This window comes from Pavona decussata, unplaced genomic scaffold (assembly GCF_977016875.1).
Source record: "Pavona decussata unplaced genomic scaffold, jaPavDecu1.1 SCAFFOLD_8, whole genome shotgun sequence".
In the NCBI taxonomy this organism is placed as follows: domain Eukaryota; kingdom Metazoa; phylum Cnidaria; class Anthozoa; order Scleractinia; family Agariciidae; genus Pavona; species Pavona decussata.
This window is the reverse complement of record NW_028145431.1, coordinates 397,565-417,063: the sequence shown is the minus strand read 5'-3', so window position 1 is coordinate 417,063 and position 19,499 is coordinate 397,565. Positions and strand designations below refer to the sequence as shown.

Below are 19,499 nucleotides of genomic sequence, written 5' to 3'. Positions count from 1 at the left end.
AATACACAGACTGAAAAAAAAAGGAAAGAAAAGAAAAGTAATCCATTTCATAACACTCTATTCATGCTCAGTTGAAATAAGATATGGGAAATAATATTGCTCAGCGGTCTAAGCCAAGCTGGAACAGCTTGGCTTAGGGTAGCAGTGTTTTTGACACACGCGAATTTGGTCAGGGTGGGTGGGTGGGCCGTTCCTTCCTTTACTGCTCCGCTGGCTGAGACTAAGCACGAAAGGAGTGTTATTCTGCTTCGACTCAGTATTTATACCCTTGGAACACCCTTGTGCACATGCCTGCGTGCATTGAATCGCAAGGGATATGTTAATTTAATGTATTTCAGTTTCGCATATCATTAGGAGTGTTATGAATAGTAATCTATTTCATAACACTCTATTCATGCTCAGTTGAAATAAGATATGGGAAATAATATTGCTCAGCGCCACTCACGCCATACTGTTCATCTTTAATTTCATGACTAGCTCCTTTCTTTACTTCTTACTTACAACAAACATCAATCTTATCCATAAATACCCCCAAACCTTCCCAAACCTTACAATTCCCAAACCTACCCAAAACTAAAAGGAAAGACAGTATGTTGGTAGATCACAAAAACGTCTAGTACATAGCCAGACAACGGTTTGAGCCGCCATCTTAGGGCATCGTTCCGCGACTTTCTCACAAAACGAGTAGTGAGCGTAAAGCTCTCCAGCTCTAAAATTACTGAGGTCTCGGAAGGGCAACCCATTTACATCCCCTATAATCTCGCCTTGCACCACACGCGTGACCTTTTGCATTAGTTCACGTGCTGTCATCTCGCCGCTGACCGCTATGGAGTTCCCCATGGAGTCTACCCGGCCCATTGAATTGCATTCACCTCAGACTGTCCAGGAGTGATAGCGTTATCAAAGTTCTTGACGTCATATTTCCAAGCTCATGAAATGATTTCCTAGGGAAAAACATCAAGAGCAAAAGGTATTATTCCCACGGGTGAAACCCCCAAAGTAGTCAGCAGAGAGATGACAGCTCTGACCCAGTAATCCTGGGAGGGTAACTAGAGACCCTGTTTTCAAAGCTATCAAAACTCTGAGACTATCGAGTTTATTACTAATGAAGAGAAAAACACTCACATAAGACATGACTAAATTGAAGATACGTTTATTACCCAAACAGAAAACCTAAACCAACTAAGCATATGTTGTCTGCGAAAATTTCACACTTTATTTTGCGGCTGACGCTGGAGAGGTGCCATTCTTCTGCAGCCCCATGTTCTCAGAAAGATCCCTTTTTCTTGCCTCGCAGAATCGTTTAATGTGGCCAAGTTTACCACAGTAGGAACACGACATAGGCCTTCCCGGATTGCTCGGGAAATCACTGATATTTCTCTCCCGGCCTTCCCTGTAATAGGGAGACACAGATGCGGTCCCGGCCCGGTCCCTCGAACTATAGTGTTTCTCTTCCTTCGCCACACAATCGAAGATCTTTTCATGATCTTTATCGCCCAAAAGGCGCAAGACGAGACTTCTTAGTTGATCCCGAGGCACATGGAGCTTCCCACGGACTGTTTGGTAAACCAAACGATAGAAATTCTGGCGGTCATGCTTGGTATCTTGAGCTGTAAGTTGAAGCGATTTTAGCATCTCCAAGGCTTCGTATTTATTGAAATCTGGTAGGGGACGAGATGCGTAGGCCATAATCTTCATTAAGGAGTTCTCCACAGATGATCTAGTCATTGTCTCAACCGTCTGGTTAAACTTCAGGACTTCAGCCTGTAACCTCTTAAAAGGAGAAAAAATTCCCAAGCAACAAACACGCCATGACTAGTAAAACTGATAACTATACTCCCTGACGGAGCATATCTAGTGAGTCTTTGCCCTTGTAACACTACATGGCGTATCTATATCTTCAACAAATATACCCAGCGGGTTCTCGGTTCGTGCCTAGACACAGCGTATAAATCCTGATGAAAAAACTCACCCCCGGGACTACACCCGGCGTATAAACCCTGGTGAGAAACCTCACCCCCGGGATTACACCCGGCGTATAAATTCTGGTGAGAAAACCCACCCCCGGGACTACACCCGGCGTATAAATCCTGGTGAGAAAATTCACCCCCTGGGACTACACCCGGCGTATACATCCTGGTGAGAAAACTCACCCCCGGGACTACACCCGGCGTATAAATCCTGGTGAGAAAACTCACCTCCGGGACTACACCCGGCGTATAAACTGGCTGGTGAGAAAACTCACCCCTGGGACTACACCTGGCGTATAAATCCTGGTGAGAAAACTCACCCCCGGGACTACACCCGGCGTATAAATCCTGGTGAGAAAACTCACCCCCGCGACCGTACGTGGTAAAAAATACGAAATCTCGAGTTCGTTTTGACCGCCGGCAGCAACATTTGGGCAGCATTTTGACCCGCCGCTTGTGCAGCCTGTGGCACTGGTACACCTTGTGCGGCTGGTAGAACTTGAGCAGCTTGTGCAACTTGCACGGCTTGTGGAACTTGAGCAGCTTGTGCCACGTGCGCGGCTTGTGGAACTTGAGCAGCTTGTGCGACTTGTGGAACTTGTGGGCCTTGTGCTGGAGGGTTTACTAGCGGTTGAGGAAATTGTACTCCCGGCGCTGGAGCTTCAAGTAAGTAAGTAAATAAGTAAGTAAGTAAGTAAGTAAGTAAGTGAGTGAGTGAGTAAGTGAGTGAGTGAGTAAGTAAGTAAAGTGGGACCCTCTGGGACCTTCTAGTGGCGGTGAACATGTATTTAAGCCAAATGCTATCGTTCAAGAAACCAGATCCAATTACCATGAAAAGTAAGTCGATATATGTATTTTAAAAAGTAAACGCCTTAAAAAAATTTCCGAAATTGAAGGAGAGGCCGATTAAGTTGGGTTAAATGCCAGAAAATCAAAAGATAATCACTTAGAATAGTGACAACGGAGTTCAAGACGTTATCATGATCCTGGGAAGTCTCTAACTGGACTGAGGCGACGTTATTTTATTAACAAATAGATTTCATTTTGCTGGCGCCGTTCTCTGATAACACACAGATGACGTCATAACGTGGTGAGAACAAAGAAGGCGAGTAGTGTGACTGATGACGGCTTACTTTTCTTTCTGTCCGCCTAAGCAGTATTCGTATAATTTCATTACAACCTATTTAAACCAAGCAAAGTTTTTTTTAATAACCTGGTTGAGGTCAGTCTGACGGCTTTTGTCCAATTTTTTTCGGACAGATTTTCTTTCTGGCGAAAATTTGCCTATGTTTGTCTGCTACTCAAAAATATAGTTTGCAAAATTTTGTTGATCATTTACTCCTGCTGAATTCTAGACTCTGATCACTTGCACCGGCACACCACTCGATGACATCATTCATGCATCTAAACTCTCATCACAGACTCCGCTACACCAATCAAAACGCAAGTTTTACACTGTTAATGCAGTGTATATTAGTATAAATCTACTTGCTACTGGCATTCTATCACGAATGCTGTTTTCTTATTGGCTACGCTACTCTCACTATCTATTTTGTTGTAGATATTGAGTTGGCCTAGAGTGAGTAAGCCTAACCATGTGCGTTTGTCCACAAAACGGTGACCGCCTGTTCGCGTTTTCGAAGTGCCTGCGAAGAGGATTTGGCTGTCTTGTCGTAATAGAAATTCCAAGTTCATAATCCTATTGTTAAAAAGTCTCTTACTTCTCTCAGGGATATTAAAGCGACTCAGACAATCGAGGAGACGCGACACGTTTTTAATTTTCCATCATTTAGGTGCCTCAGCCGAAACGCTTGGGTCTAAGGCATTGCGGCGCCGGATATTTTACAGACTTAATTTTATTTATTATCTCTCGTAAACTTCGCTTCAATCGCGCCAGTCGCATCTGCCAGAGTAAAACAATTTTCGCGGCGCTTATAGGACAAGATCGTTCGCTAAACGCAAAAAAGAGCCGAAAACTGAAAACAAGAAATGGTTAACTTTTCTTCAGTTTGCTTCCTTTGCGTACTCACCCACCGTCAAGTTAGTAGTTGTCTTAGAGTAAAGGGAATTTTAAGTATTCGCTCACTATTTATTAGCTTTAGTGGCATGGATGTCAACAGTTATTTTGATAATGTATTTAAATAAAACCATGCGTAATCACCACTGACCTCAATATTCTCTAAACTTCAATCGATTGCTATGATCTGTTATTTCCCATTTTTACTTTCCCATTGCCATTATCCCATTCCCCTTTCACCGTTTTAGTAGCACCTTTTTTTAGCTTGCTCTCTTTATCAAGATTCCGATGACCTTTTTTTTTTTTACTGTTACGCAAGGAACCAGAATGAAGTAACATGTAAACAGTTCAGTAATTGCATCTGGCTCAGTAATCAGTGCAAACCATGCGCAGCAATGTAAATCATGCGATCAATACCGTCAACGACAGGAGTTGAACCTTTACTGCCCGAGTCCTGCGAACGTTGGCCAGGATCATTCGCATTGCGTCGGAGTATTAATCCGATGATCGTCATTGAAGAAAAGTGCATGAACATGTCCACAAGCTGAAGCTCAGTTTCTGATTTAAATTGGATTTAGCCGTTAAAACATGTACTGCTTGAAATGTTTCCTCCCAGGTTAATACAGAATGGGTGAAATTATCACTTATGTCCAGAAATGCACCTAATCCTAAATTTGGGTACTTCATATAAAACAGGCCTTTTTGTGGTTATCATATGACTCTATGTTTGAGACATGTCCAGAAATGCACGCTAATGAGATTTCATAAACTGTATGATAGACATCACAAGGTGTCCCCTAACCTTAACATAATTCTGTCAAACATGAAGTCATATGATAACCACAAAAAAGCCTGTTTTATATGAAGTACCCAAACACAGGTTTTGAAAACGTCGTATCGAGTTTTATGTGACATGCCAAAGTACGTTTGTAAATAAGTAACAACATATCAGAATCCAAGGCTTGATACAGTATGAATACTTTGAGAAAGTTGTCGACTCCAAATTTTAAGGACAAACTCCTCGCTGGTTCACGAACTTTAGCAACAACAGGTCACACCAGTCAGTTGCAGGGAATAACTAAGGACGGTTTTTTTTTTATTTTTGCACGACGAAAATAATTATGGGATGGCGACTTTTCGTATTACAACTCCTTATCTCAACTGATATTTTAACTAATATTGTTATTTAAGAATTTCTAGGTCTTCCAACTTTGTCTATTATAAAGTGTGGACGAGCATGCTTTTCGACCGCAGGTTATAAGTAGAGTAATTGTTTTTCATTTCAGCTCCTATCACTCGCCGATGTGTTTGAAAATATCAACAGCGAACTTTTCTTCGTCGGTTGTGGCTTGTCACATGAAAGCAAATAAATTTCCCTGCGAGTTACGGCTGTTGGGCAGTCGAAACCGGGAGCTGGTTTGTCCATTTGTATGAAGGATTTCATTTGAAAATAAGGGAAAGGACACCAGTGGAAATCGAGACTTTTTATCATGACTTGAAGCAACAATTAAAACTTGCGGAAAATTAATGGAGAATTAAAAGATGCATGGTAATTAAGCAAACGAATAAATTAAACGTATATCATGTTTAAGCTGAAAATATTTCTTTTGTTAAATTAGTTTGGCCGATTGAAGAGCCATTTTAAAAACTCTTGCTTCGCGTTTCCCAAACACTTGACAAAAATAACAGCGTTCGGCTTACGGGCTCGAGCATTCATTAGTTTTGTCGTGTTTGATAATAAACTTTTCGAAACACCTGCCCCGTTTTTTAAATAAAGCTTCTTTCACTTTTTTTGGCTTTTTAAAAATATCTTTCAAGTCCATATGGGGGAGGATCTTTTACAGAAAATTTTGTAATTTGAAAAAAAATTATAAGATTTTGGGTATGCTGTCTGTTATAAAGCGGTATCTCTTAAAGTAATGTCCTACTATATTTTTGAGAAAACTGGAACATTATCGAAATTTTGTGTATCCATCCTTAAGAAGCTCCATTAATCTTAATTTCTATTTCTATTTATCTCTCAGGGTAGCCTTGGAGTAGTGTTGTTTTGAATTGACTGTAAGTTTTCTTCTACCTTGCCTTCTTGTCCAAGAACGTCCTTCATCACGGGCATGCAGAGACTACAAGTAAGGAGCAATTCTGAACCAATGCTGACGGAGAATCGTCTTAACATCCTCACTTCTTTAGCTTTGCGCTTCGTCGCTGAATACCAATATTTTGCAGAAAATGCAAATCTTTGTTCCAGACATGGTTTATGTTTAATTCAAGAACACCCCTAGAGGGTCAGATGCACAAAAGAGAAGTGGATTTTTTATTTTCATCATATGAGGTATTCTGGGGTAATTTGAGGCATTTGTTAAGAGCATTTTGAAGAGAGAAAAGACCCAAAATAGCATGGACAGGTACCTTAATTCACAGATTGTTTCAGGGTAATTGTTGTTCATGATCTATCAGAAAGATCATAGAAAGGCAGAACGGAGTTTGACGAATTTTAGGGAAAATGAAAAATAGAAGATTTAACGATAATTGAAAATTAAAAATTCGAGGCTGAAAATCAATAACTGTGCACCAAAACAGCTGCTAATAAAACGCAGTGCTGTCGCGTGATGGTGGCCTAGTTACCATGGGCTATAAGTAAAAAGTATTTTCCCTTTTTTATTCACTTTTTTTAATCCCCTCTTGCTGCATTTCATGAAAATGCAACCATATAGACCTTATGCAAATATGGCTTCCATTTTAATTTTCTTTTGTCTGCACTAGACGGCACTAGACGGTGAATCCATCAAGACCAAAACAATTATATGCAAAGAAGATAATGATTCGGGGAAATAAACCGGTATCACCCTACTGGATGCCGATCAAGCGGAGTCAGAAAAAGGCAATTGAAATGAAATATCTGCACCTGTAAACTAGCTTTGGAAATACAAAATACAAATAAACGGTTTTCCCTTTGGTGTAAATTTATTTAGCTTGATGTATGTACTTTAAATATTTTTTTCCATGACACATATAAAGTTTTTTTTTCTGTTAACATATTAACAAAATATTACAAAATTTCCCGTTACTTTTAGGCCGTAACAACGGACCCGCGCAGGCGGTGTGCATCACCACCCACAAAGGGTGCTGGTTAAAATGTGGAATCGCTCATTTGTCTCTGGTCACGATCGAGTAAACATCTCCCAAAGGTAAGGCCTACAATCGCACTGAAATGGAGATTCAAACATTGCCTCCTTTTCTAAAAGCCGCCAGTGAAGACAGTAATTTAGCCAATTTAAACGGTCTAGTAGCAGCCGTAGATGGTTCTTGCTGGATACACAAGGGGGTTTCGTTAACAAGTTAAGCTTATTCGCGGTTCGGAGACAATCGGAGACAATTCTTAGACTAGTATTATGTGCCGTTGGGCCTGCCTATAGACCGCGAGCAGGCTCTTTCTTTTCCTAAGTTCTGTAGCGCGCGATGGATCTTGCGATCGCCGAGGGCGCGAGCCGCGAGTTGCATAATTTTATCGTCACTTTGTGCACCTGATCTGAGGAAAAAGTACAGCTGCCTGCAGTGTATATTTTATTGCTTTTGCCCATGTTTAGTTTTCTTTTTCATCTCTCGGTGAAAGAAATCTACATTTCCTTCCTGGATTTATTGGAGAGAAATAGCATTCGCCCGTTGGCTTTTCCAGCCGGTTTCCCGGGAGTTGATCCACCGCTTGGTTTACACGGTCGCCTCACAGATTCCTCATACGTTCAACGGATTCCAGCGCAAAAACCATGAGGGGTAGACCCGGATAGACCCCGGAAGTCTAAAGTAGAAAAGATAACTTAGCTTAACGTGCAATAAAATTGGCAAAATCCCGCAACAGTAAGTGGCTTTAGTCTCCAGAAAAGAAGTAACATCAACAATCAAAACAACATGGCAGCAGGCGCGAGGTCATCACCTTTGAAACGCCTACAAACGCGAAAAAAATCTGCAGCCTGAAAAGTGGCCAAACCATCACTAAGCCACTTTGTTCCTCTAACTTTAAAACGAACGAATTTCAACCGGGAAAAAATATCACAGAGTTCGTTAACGACAAAATTTTCAACAGGCTAACCTGTCCGGACTGTTATTCGTGGACGCGAAAAATACTAATCAAATAATAATAATAATAATGATAATAATAATAATAATAATAATAATATTTAATACTTATATTGCGCTTTTTTCTATAAAAATACTCAAAAGCGCATTACAATATTATTAATAACTAAATTAGACACCAGTAAAATTACCCGATAAAATTACAATATTTAAAAATAAACAAATAAATAAATAATCAACTAAAAACCTTCTTAAATAAATATGTTTTAACAGAGCGTTTAAAAGAGTCGATTGATGTTTCCTGTATAATTGGCACAGGAAGACTGTTCCATAAAAAGGGGGCAGCCATCAATAACGCGGGATCTCCCAAAGTCTTCGCGCAATCTCCCAAAGTCTACGCATTCTGATTAGTCGAATTTCGTGACGCACACCGCCAGGGAACCCAGGGCACAAGAACACTTGCTAAGTTCTGCTTTCTCCGTTTAGTTTTAAACCGCGCAAAAATATCGCTGTATCAGTAGGCACCACCCATAGAAACAACGGAGTATCTTGAGAAGCGCAGAACGTATGCGCAGTAGCAAAAGTAGGCACCGTCCTTAACTGCAAAATAAGGTCAGCTATTTACAAAAATCTATGTTACGAAAATTTCGGTAGAATAACGGTTCAAGATTTCATGGGACACTAGTTCCTTTCGTTTCCCAAGGGCCAAATATGTAAAATGAGGTCAGCTATGGCATTTTCATGAAGCCAACAACAACTCCTAAATATTAATTCGAATGCATTCCGTAAAACTTACTGCACTGAACTAGTAATTAAACTTTCAGGTAAAGCATCCGAACAGATCATGCATTAGCTCGCAAATTTGCCTTTTAAAGGCCACAGGACGATATGGAAACACAGGAGACAGCATTTTAAGTATTACGCTTTAATGTTCTTGTTGGTGCTCCTGCCAAAGGACCCTTAAAAAGCGGCAGATCAAGAACTGTCAGTGGCTGGACCATGTGGACAAAATATATGAGAAAAAGTAAAGAATACAATTTGCGATAGCGGGTTATGAGGTGCAGCGTTTTAGTTTTGTTTCTATGGTGTCTACTTTTTTTTCACAAGCTACCTGTCGAAAGCCTTCAACAGATGCTCGTTGGTAGTAGTTTAAAAGCCCCGATAAAGTTGCGTACTAGTAGTTGTTAATTTGAGTTCTCTAATTGATGACGAACGTTTATGCATCTATAGCTATTCATGATGTTCCTTAAAAAGAACATTTTGTTGAGTTGCGTGTCTATGCAACACCTCAGCTAACAAACATCATAACGATGATTCTATATTTCCCGCCAAAATCAGAAATTCAGAAGTGTTTTGAAGAATTTAAATCTTTTTTTGTACTAGTCTACAGCCTTGGCAATCCTTTATTCTTAGCTTCCCTGTCAGTTTCGTTTCTCAGTCTCAATGATCCTCTCGACGGGACTGCCAAATGGCTCTTAATAGCTTTCACTGAGTTGTCACTCAAAAACAGTTGAAGAAAGTCTCGCAAATGTTAAAGGAAACTCGATTAGAAACGAGAACTGATAGAACCTTAATGTCGTAACACCATTGAGTCTGTAATATATAGAATATCGCAGTTTTACTATCCCAGACAAAACGTCTGTAATTACGAACGTAACTGCATGACAAGCTTTACAATATGCAAATAGATATTCTGGCAAATTTTATGCTATTTTTTTCGTGAATTAAATAGCATCTTTTTGAGTTCGTTTTGGAAATACAATACTTCATAACTCAATAATAATACATCACCGTCATTGAAAAGTCTATCATCGATAGAGAGTTTACAAACTATTAAACATTTCCTGTTGTGCATGAATTAAATTAAGCCAAACTTTCCTTTGTTTGCCGATCGCTTTACAAGCCAAATTTGAATCAGAATATAGTATTACTTATTTAGATTTTGTGTAGTCGTTAAAAACTGCTATACAGCTACTTAATCAGAAATTTCTGTTCTAAGTTATACACAGCGAAAGCTTGTGGCCTTGTTATTCCTCCAACATGCATTCATTAGAAAGCTTTTTTATGCAACACCTGTGTGCATGTTCAATGGATCTTGCTCCTTTTCTCCCGCCGGACAAAATAAACCCGCTATAAATTAACGCAAGGTTTATTGTTTAACGTTATTCTTTGGGATATTAAAAGCTTCCTCTGAAATGTTTAGTAAATAAAGCGTAACAAAAGGAAGGAAATTTACACTTACATGCAGCTGAAATATACGTCGCTGAGGCGTGATGGGCCAAGACCAAAATTTAACCAGTTTTTCTTCACCAGACAATATGAGTAAAGTCGTTCTTCGCCGAATTATATTGCTCGCTCAAAACATGCAATATTTGCTCGTTGCTGAGGTGTTTTCTTGCCGAAATGATTTCTGAAGTTGTGGGCTTGAAAAGAAAGTTCAATTGCATGCACTCGCTTTATTGTTTCAAAAACCACTTCTTGATTGGTTAGCTTTAAGGTCAATTTTAAAAGCTTTACGCAACAAGGCTTGTCATTCGTTGAATTAAGTCCAACAGGTGTAAAGCTAACTATTTGCTAAAAAAAGGAAGCAAAACAACCATCTTCAAATTCATGAACTGTGTCTTTGACATGAATTTTATTTAATCGCTATTTCTTAAAATGAATTTTAACCATCGACTGTACTGTTACTTTGTGTAGAAATAAATTCTTGATAATTATTGATTCGAAAACATATAGATTATAGAACTTCCCTCAGTGTGATGAGCAACTACTTTTTTTGCACAGCAGGTACTTCTAGGGCATGCTTTTGGAAAGATGTTTGGGTTCCTAGTATAGATTCGAGTCGCAACTTTTCATAACACAAAGTAATACAATACAAAACTAAAACAAGTAAATACAGATAATGATCGTTACTGATTACACTTCTTATTAAAACTTATCAACAATTCATTCATTTGGAGATAGCAAAGGAAATCACTACGGTGCAGAAGGTTTGGAAATGTGATCTTAATTATCATAAGATTTGGAGAACTTTTGCCGATTGAATTTCAAAAAAAAATAATTAATAGTTTGAGAAGCTATATCCGTCAAACACTCGAAAGAGTGTTTCATACGATTTCCAAACACCAAACACCACTGAAGCTGGTTGAAAAAAAATCTCCCTTGCGCCTCGTTTATTCAACCAACATCTTGTTCTCGGTGTTTAGAAATCAAATGAATCACCGGCCCTTCCTTGTCTTTCATCATCGGTCCATTAACTTGAGATTCCCTACTACTGATAAGCGGATGTACAGCACAAAATTTGTTGTTTTTCTAATCAGATAGGAAAAAAACTGTCAAATAGTTTTCTCTTTGCTTCCTTTTCTGCTTGTTTGTTTGTTTGTTTGTTGTTGTTGTTGTTTTTTTTGCATTGGGGTTGTAGGGTTAGAAATTAAATCTGAAAGAAATCGCAGCCCTTGGACAAAAACAAATATTTAGGTGTAAGAAACATTTCCAGTTAATTTAATTTTTTTTCTACCCAAATGAGACTCAAATGATCCCATAATCCCTCACAGGAACCAGTCACAGTCTTCAGCGAAAAAACACCGCAAGGACATCAGCTAAGACTGCTTCATCTGTAAGATAAGAAAGATACAAGCTATTTATTAGCGTTACCGATATAATAGGGCGCCGGACGACAGACTTGTAACCCGAAGGTCGCGGGTTAAAGATCTGCTCTGACAACCAGTGGATTTCTTTCACAGTAGCCTCGTTCTTAAATCCAAGGCCACGCTCTGTAAATGGCCAACTGGTTTGCCTCCTACCAATTTGGGTTTTTAACAAATGTTATGTTCAGTTTGTATATTCATTTCGCTGATTTATAGTGTCCTCAATTAGCGCCACAGTACTAAATATTTCAACACTTAAATAGAGTCATTTTTCCTCTACCTAGAGAAAATTAAATCAGAGAAAATATCCCAGGTAATAATGGCTTATCAAAATTACACTAATAAACAGGTGTCTTGTGAGTGCGTTCCCAAAAATCGTAATATGGCGTACGGCGTCAGGATAAGAGAAGGGGAAGAAGACTGCCTCCATGGCTTAAGGAAGGTGCCTAATTTTGTTACTGCGCATACGTTCTGTGCATCTCGAGATACTCATGTTAGCTATGGGTGGTATCTACTAATACGTGGATGTTTTACGCGGTTTCAAAACTATGCGGAGAAAGCAGAAATTTGCAAGTGTTATTGATACCCAAAGCGAAAATCGAGGTTAAAGCATGCATTTTTCAGAGATAATATAGCTTCAATAAAAAAAAAAAGAAGAAAATAAAAATAAAAATAAAAATAAAAATAAAAAATAAAATAATAATAATAATAATAATGATAATGATAATGATAATGATAATGATAATAATAATAATAATAATAATAATAATAATAATAAAATATTTATTACAAAACCTCAATTAAAATCCTATTTACAATCAACCTGCTGTTACAAAAATCCAATTGATTCATCGAAACACTATTCATTCACAAATCCTAAAAAAGAAGTACCTTAACCTGTATTAGAAGGCACCGTCCTCTATTAAGGCCTCGCATTGGCTAGCAACTTTTTTAAGTACATAACTTAATAGTTTTTGTGGTCTGGCTCAATGAAGTTGCTATCCACAACAACAGCAAACATTCTTTGCTCTGATATGTTCAAAGCAAACTTACTGGCCAGCCGCACGCTGCCACAACTGATTGAGGTGAATCTAAGGAAGCCATTGATCAATGCCTATGCATGCCACACGTGGTTTGAATTTAAAAGCTACTACTACTACTACTACTACTACTACTACTACTACTACTGCTACTACTACTACTACTACTACTACTACTACTACTACTACTACTACTACTCAACAGGAAATACGCCAAGCTGTGAAAAAATAAAAGAATAAGAAATCGCCCTTTTCCGACAGAATAAGGAACGAAATGATCAAAGCGAGCCTTGAAACACTAATGCCTCTTTACATCAAACTTTTCAACCATATCGTAAAATCTGGACAGATGCCAGATGTATGGTGCCAAGGCCTGATAGCCCCCATTTACAAATCTGGTGACAAGAATGATCCGACAAACTACAGGGGCATCTGTGTATCAAGTTGCCTCGGAAAACTGTTCTGCTCAATCTTAAATCAACGTCTACACTCATATTTAAAAGAAAACCAAATATTGCACAACTCACAAATTGGCTTTCTGCCTGAAAACCGCACTGCAGACCATGTTTTTACTCTTCGAGCCCTGCTAGATAAATACGTTCACTATCACAAAGAAAGGGTCTATGCCTGTTTCGTAGATTTCCGCAAGGCTTTTGACTCCGTCTGGCACGTTGGTTTATTTTACAAGCTACTCGGTGCTGGCATTGGAGGACAATTTTACAATCTAATTAAAACTCTTTATTGTAATTCTTGCTGTTCTATAAGAATTGGAGACAACAAAACACGATCTTTCTCGTACTCCAGGGGTGTCCGTCAAGGGTATATTCTAAGTCCTCTGTTATTCAACTTTTATATTAACAATCTGCCATATTCATTTCAAAACGCGCTTTCTGATCCATTTGTCCTCCCAAATGGAACGAAAATAAACTCACTTCTGTATGCTGATGATTTAATCATTCTGTCGAGATCCAAAACAGGATTGCAAAACTGTTTAAATACGCTATCTTCTTACTGCAAATCATGGATGCTAAAAATCAATCCTAAGAAGACGAAAGTAATGATCTTTCAGAAACGCTCAAAGAAATCCGTTGACATTAATTTTAAAATAGACACCGAACCTGTTGAAAGTGTTCAGGAATACACTTATTTAGGAACTCGTTTAACTCCAACAGGAAATTTCACTCTTGCGTTAGATCACTTAAAAGAAAAGGCCATGCACGCCTTCTCTAACATCCAAAAACACACACTCCTCAGTAAACTAAATCCCAACACAGCATCTCAGATCTTCGACACGATGATATTCTCGATCCTAAGCTATAACAGTGAGGTTTGGGGTATGTACACGAAGCAGGAGTTCAAAACATGGGATAATTCCCCATTAGAAAAAGTACATTTAAAGTTTTGCAAACGCTATTTGGAGGTAAACAACAAAGCCTCTAACCTAGCATGTAGGGCTGAGTTAGGGCGATATCCATTACTTATTGCAATAAACCAAAAAATTATGAAATACTTTGTTTACCTAAACAATAAGGAGAATGACTCTATCGTTAAGCAATCTTTTCTGATGTCAAAACATTTACACTCCATTAATAATTCCGGTTTTTTACTCCAATTTTATGGGCATGTTAGAAAAATACTATTCATCTGATCTAAATCCTGAAAATTTTAGCAATGAGACAATAAGGCAAATTGAAACTGGTATGATAAACAAGTATCTACGTTTCTGGCAACACAACCTTGAACACTCAAAAAAGTTAGAGTTCTATAAGGTTTTCAAGAATGAATACTCTTCGTCTAATTATTTAACTCATTTAAGAAATTTTCCTGATAGACGAAACCTAGTTAAGTTTAAATTAAGTAACCACAAACTCAGAATTGAAGCTGGTAGATATCAGAAAGATCATCTTGCTAGAGAGTTAAGATTATGTCAGTTGTGTCAATCAAATCAAGTGGAAAATGAAACTCATTTCTTGTTTCAATGTAGTTGCTACTCTTTACAGAGGCAGACACTCTATGAAGACATAAGTAAAATGATACCTGATATTCAAACGAAATCGACATCAGACATTGTGAGACTACTGATGAACTCTAAAGACTATAATGTAAACAAACTGGTTATGAAGTTTATTTCTTCATGTATGATTATACGTGACAGGCTATTATTGGATATTGATGATGTAACTTAGAATTAATTATATATTGTTATGATACTTTACACTGTTTTGTTAGTAATTAGATTATATAAGCTTTTGCAATACTGTAAATCTTGTGGTCATGCAAATAAAGCAATTACTACTACTACTACTACTACTACTACTACTACTACTACTACTACTACTACTACTATACTACACTACTACTACTATACTACACTACTACTACTACTACTACTACTACTACTACTACTACTACTACTACTACTACTACTACTACTACTACTAATGTTATGCAGCGTCAGTTTAGATTTTTTTTTAAATAAAATACATTATCTTACCGTAGTGGTTAAAATTCGTCGACATCGTCTTCTCGCTGTAGATTATACTGGTAACGGTATTAAGTCTTGCTCATAAACACACCAGTCAGAGCTAGCGGAGGCGATCAATAACCATCCAACATCAGTTTCGCATTGGACGTACTTTGTGCTGATCTCAAAGGAGTGTTGCACTACACGCTGTCCATAGATATCAAAATAGTGGAACCTTGATGCCTGAGAAGTTTTGAGAAGGTTCAAGAGGACGACATAAGCTTTTCCCGGGAAAACTAGTTGATGTTGTCCGTACCAATGGCGTTGAACTTCAGAAAACGAACTTCTGCTCCCGCCTTGTACAGCGCAACTCAAGCCTGAAAGTCAACAACAACAGAGACATATGACATTTATCGTGTTCACAAGTGTTTCGTGAATTGGACGCACAATCGATCAAATATCATCTTGTTCGAAGCACTTATTTAAGGTGGCCGAATACAGTTTTTTAGTGTACAGGTGTTAGAAGACGTTATTTGGAAAGTATGTACTTCTGGGCGCCCAAAATTGGTATGGTGTAAGACTAACTAAGAAAGAATGGATTTTTGTACGTCTTGTCGAGCTAAGTATCGTTTCCATGGCAACGCAGCGAACTATTAAAGGTCCATATATTGTAGGTTTCCTTTATTTTTAGTACTCATTAGATTTTTTCCATTTTTTGTATCCAGATAAACTCACAAAACACTGACACAGTTGCACTATTTTCATGTAATTTTAACAGACAGATCTCCTGTAAATATTGATTTTGCATTTTAATGTTTTGTGAAGATATCCTCTGTTAGATTTAGGTTTCTCTTTGTAGGCGAGTTACGCTTTTAGGGAACTATTTTCATGCCAAATTTTACGAAATTCTAATGAGCGGTTCCTTAGAAAACAGTTCATTTCCACGAAAACAACCAGTCGCAATTTTTTGGTCAAATGCGCATGCGTGGCTTTAATTGGGTTTCATGGCAAAGTTGAAAAGCATGCAACAGGTCTCGGTGAATGACTTTTTTGCTCGGAAAGAAAAGAAAAAGAGTCCAGAAACAAGAAACTTAGTTATTTAGGATCAAAACTTACCTTTATTATCCATTTCATGTGAAATTGAGGGATCACTTTATCGACCGCCGTATTTGCGTACCACAACCCTAGCGCGCGCTTAATAGCACTAACAGAAGCGCGCGCAAACTGTGTTCGGCCACCTTAACTTATTTTAGTAGTCAATGGTCATGCGAAACCTTGCAGCTCTTAGCCGGAACAACTTGGAGAAATGGGCCCTTGTGGGGAGACGGAGCGCCACAAGTACCGTGGGGGTAATCATCAGGGGAGAAGGGCTCTCTCCTACGCAGAGCTCTTTCTTTTGCACTCAAGCGGAGACAAGTAAGGGACTGGAGAGAGTGAAATAACGCGCGGGACCTTCCCATTTCCTTCTTTTCGCTCGTTTTTTTAAGGAAGGAGCCTCTGGGGAGGAGAGAGGGGGAAGGGACAAGAAAAAATACTCTCACCGGTTTTTTACCCCACTCCCTACCCCTCGGTAGTTTAGGCGACCTCCCAAGGTTACGCTCGTCATTGAGCTATACGAGACAGTACCGGGCGGCTTGGTGGTGCAACAGGTCCAACCGATCTCTCGGCAATTTCGGGAATGTTATGCGGTGCACGGAGCCGGAAATGGACATCTTAAGAACGTTTCCGAGCTCAAATTGCAAAATAAATAAGGAACGTTGCCTCAGCCTCAAACTTAGACGTTCTTAATAACGGAAATAAAGTGTACTTGCGACAAGGGAGCTAAGGCTGTTCGTGAAGGTCCACCTTGGAGATCGACAAGGACGACACGACATCCGTACAAAAAATGATTTCCGCAATCCAGCAACGGAAAATCAAACCTAATATGTTTAAATAAGAGCTTCGTGCGGACAACGGATATTGTTTGTGTTAAAAAAGGTTTAACTTTTTATTTGGTCAGTTCAATAACCTCCTTGCAAGGGCAATCGAGCTTAAGACGATTTCATTTGTCCTTAATCCTGATGGCCAAAAGTACGTTTCCATAAACATAAAAATTGAATTATCAGTATTGTTCCTGGATTCACGGATAACCACTGCATGTATGAATGGCTCGTATAATTGATATAAATCTGGTAAAGGAAGAGTTTTCCATTTCAATCGATTTCCAATTTATCTGCCAGTTCCACTTCCTGTCTAACCTCGTCTCTGACAAGGAACGTCAAGAATTTACAATGGGCGAAAAAGTCCGAACTTTCATTTATTCTCGTCTAGCAGTTTTCGTCAGTATTTGTGTTTCAGGATTACGCATAACAAGGTCTCGGCATAAACTGAATAAAGTCGATTTTGTCTCGCTACTCAGACGCTGTGGTGTAGACTTCAAGTACTACCGCTTATAATCTGTCCCAGAATGATTCGCGAAAGTTAAAGCGCTCAAAGCTTTAGAGCGTTTGTATCTGCGGTGATGCGCATCCATCGCATGAAATGGCCTAAAATGATCTCAGAAAATCAACTGGTATTGGCTTTAAAGGACGCTATAACAATAATGATAGCTCCGCAAAATAACTTTATTTTGCCAAAGATATGCAAAATGTGTCGTAATAATATGATGCACAAAAATGCGTTATTACATAACGTCCACTAACTTATTAAAATATCAAACTGTAACAATCAGTCGCTGTCCTCCCCAGGCTTCTCAAAGGACAACGCGAAGACGCCGCTTTCAACTGAGGGAGCTAAGAAGCATAGTGGCATTTACATTGATTAAAATCTTAATATTTGGAAATTTAAGATCATGTGACCGGCTAGCTAGCTTTGTGGTTGTAAACTCTTCTCTTTCCTTCACTGCATTGAGCTTACCCTAACCTATTGGTTGTACAAGCACTAGCCTCAAGTAACTAGGCTGACTGGCTCTGAATTGATCGTGATGTCAATGCTCACTATAGACCTTTACCACGGTAATTTGAAATTTTGATGGAGGCCATGTAACGTAAAACTATTTACACTGTTGGAAAGAGCACCTTAAAATTAGTAATAAGGCCAAGTTTGAGAGTCTTGTCTTCTAAAGTAGCGAAGATATAGTTCCGTAAATCCAGGAATTTTTGCAGTCGGGCAAAACTTGCCTGTTGCCATACGAACGTCTATATAATGTTCAGACTTAACGAAACTATATATTAGCCATTTTAAAAGACAAGACTGTGAAACTTGGCCATTTTACTAATTTTAAGTTTCTCTTTTTTTAGCAGTGTCAATGGGTTTTCCTCACGCACCTAACCTAAATCGACATTTTTAAATACCGTGATAAACTTAACGAGAATAAATTGCAGGCAGGCCTGGAACGCCAACACTGACCAAAGCTTATAAACATGTAAATAAGATAAAAACTAACAAGTGAACACATAATCCAACACTTAAAATACATCATGGTTTTTCTGTTCCCTATCAAACATCTAATACTATCTTCAATTAATAGGATATAGGACAACCAACTGACATACTTACGCGTATTGAATTAAGCTACTAGGCAGTTAAAGCGACACTTGATAAAAAATATGTTTTTGGCTACTCAAAGTGGCGCTAAAAAAGGTAACACTGCTCCTTTATAATAAGCGAGAATAAATTTCTACAGTACCAAAAAATACACAGACACGCCTTCAGTTCATTCTACTGTTATCTAAGGTAATAAGCTAAATCCAAACTCTAAGGTTGTGTGTGTTCTTTTAGCAGACTTCATGATCATCGGTCTTCATCGGTCTCTTTATTTATACAGCTATTCATTAACAATTAATGTTGTCGGATTTTAAAGCTTCGAGCTTATGCAAAATAATCGAAAGGTAGCGTAGGTAGCTGTAAATCTTCTGCATTAGACTGTATTCGCATTCGCGGTGTCGAACTGGAAATTGCTTACGAACAAGGGAAATCTTTTCACATACAAATGTAGCGTCCATTGAAAACTAGATCCAGTTCAATACAAATACGGTCTATTCGAAATTATTTATGTTCATTGTTTTCAGTGTCATAGGATTGGTGAAAATACCATAAACATTTAATTTAATTTCTGTAGATTTGACCCATCACTGAGTTTGTTAAATGTACGGTTTCCGAAAATCACTAAATTATAACCGGAAATTTCCGCAAGCCTCAAAACAACTGCAAATGAAATAGCTGTATGAAATAAAGTTCTTGCAGCTCAATCGAACATATCAAAGTTGACGTAATCTTTATCATTATAAACATCAAGGTTGACGTAATTCT

At 38.5% G+C, this 19,499-nt stretch overlaps 3 protein-coding genes and 1 long non-coding RNA gene across 11 annotated transcripts in view; 1 reads left to right on the top strand and 3 right to left on the bottom strand.

Moving 5' to 3' along the window:
* LOC146488716 (ephrin type-A receptor 7-like) overlaps nt 1-19,499 on the bottom strand; it is a 148,988-nt gene that overhangs the window by 94,216 nt on the left and 35,273 nt on the right. The window contains exon 1 of one of the 6 annotated variants that reach the window (XM_085113117.1): nt 10,301-10,469. The exons of the other annotated variants lie outside the window; for them this stretch is intronic. The gene's annotated coding sequence lies outside the window, so the exon portion shown is untranslated. Of the gene's footprint in view, nt 1-10,300; nt 10,470-19,499 lie in introns of those variants that run through there. 6 annotated transcript variants of the gene reach the window in all.
* Nucleotides 1-19,499, bottom strand: part of LOC146488717 (ephrin type-A receptor 7-like) — a 115,351-nt gene that overhangs the window by 60,591 nt on the left and 35,261 nt on the right. For 2 of the 3 annotated variants that reach the window (XM_085113076.1, XM_085113085.1), the window contains exon 18: nt 17,789-19,497. In XM_085113076.1, coding sequence (XP_084969202.1) covers nt 19,435-19,497 — 63 coding nt within the window. In that variant the 3' untranslated portion in view covers nt 17,789-19,434. Of the gene's footprint in view, nt 1-17,788; nt 19,498-19,499 lie in introns of those variants that run through there. The other variant, XR_014865302.1, reaches the window with a different exon arrangement.
* The window catches only part of LOC146488719 (uncharacterized), a 159,299-nt gene that overhangs the window by 119,233 nt on the left and 20,567 nt on the right, over nt 1-19,499 (top strand). The gene's annotated exons all lie outside the window — the stretch shown is intronic.
* LOC146488720 (uncharacterized) lies at nt 1,216-3,370 on the bottom strand. The gene is made up of 3 exons (XM_085111932.1): nt 3,310-3,370; nt 2,386-2,630; nt 1,216-1,773 (listed from the first exon to the last, which is right to left on the bottom strand). Exons 1-3 carry the CDS (start codon nt 3,368-3,370, stop codon nt 1,216-1,218), a joined length of 864 nt encoding a protein of 287 aa, XP_084968058.1.

Bases quoted from the DNA above. Each gene is read 5' to 3' on its own strand.
- LOC146488720 (XM_085111932.1), bottom strand. From the start codon at position 3,370: ATGAATGATGTCATCGAGTGGTGTGCCGGTGCAAGTGATCAGAGTCTA. The intron at 2,631-3,309 runs GTAAATGATCAA...ACTTACTTGAAG, and splicing joins GAGTCTAGAATTCAGCAGGA to CTCCAGCGCCGGGAGTACAA. The intron at 1,774-2,385 runs GTCAAAACGAAC...TCTCCTTTTAAG, and splicing joins CCCAAATGTTGCTGCCGGCG to AGGTTACAGGCTGAAGTCCT.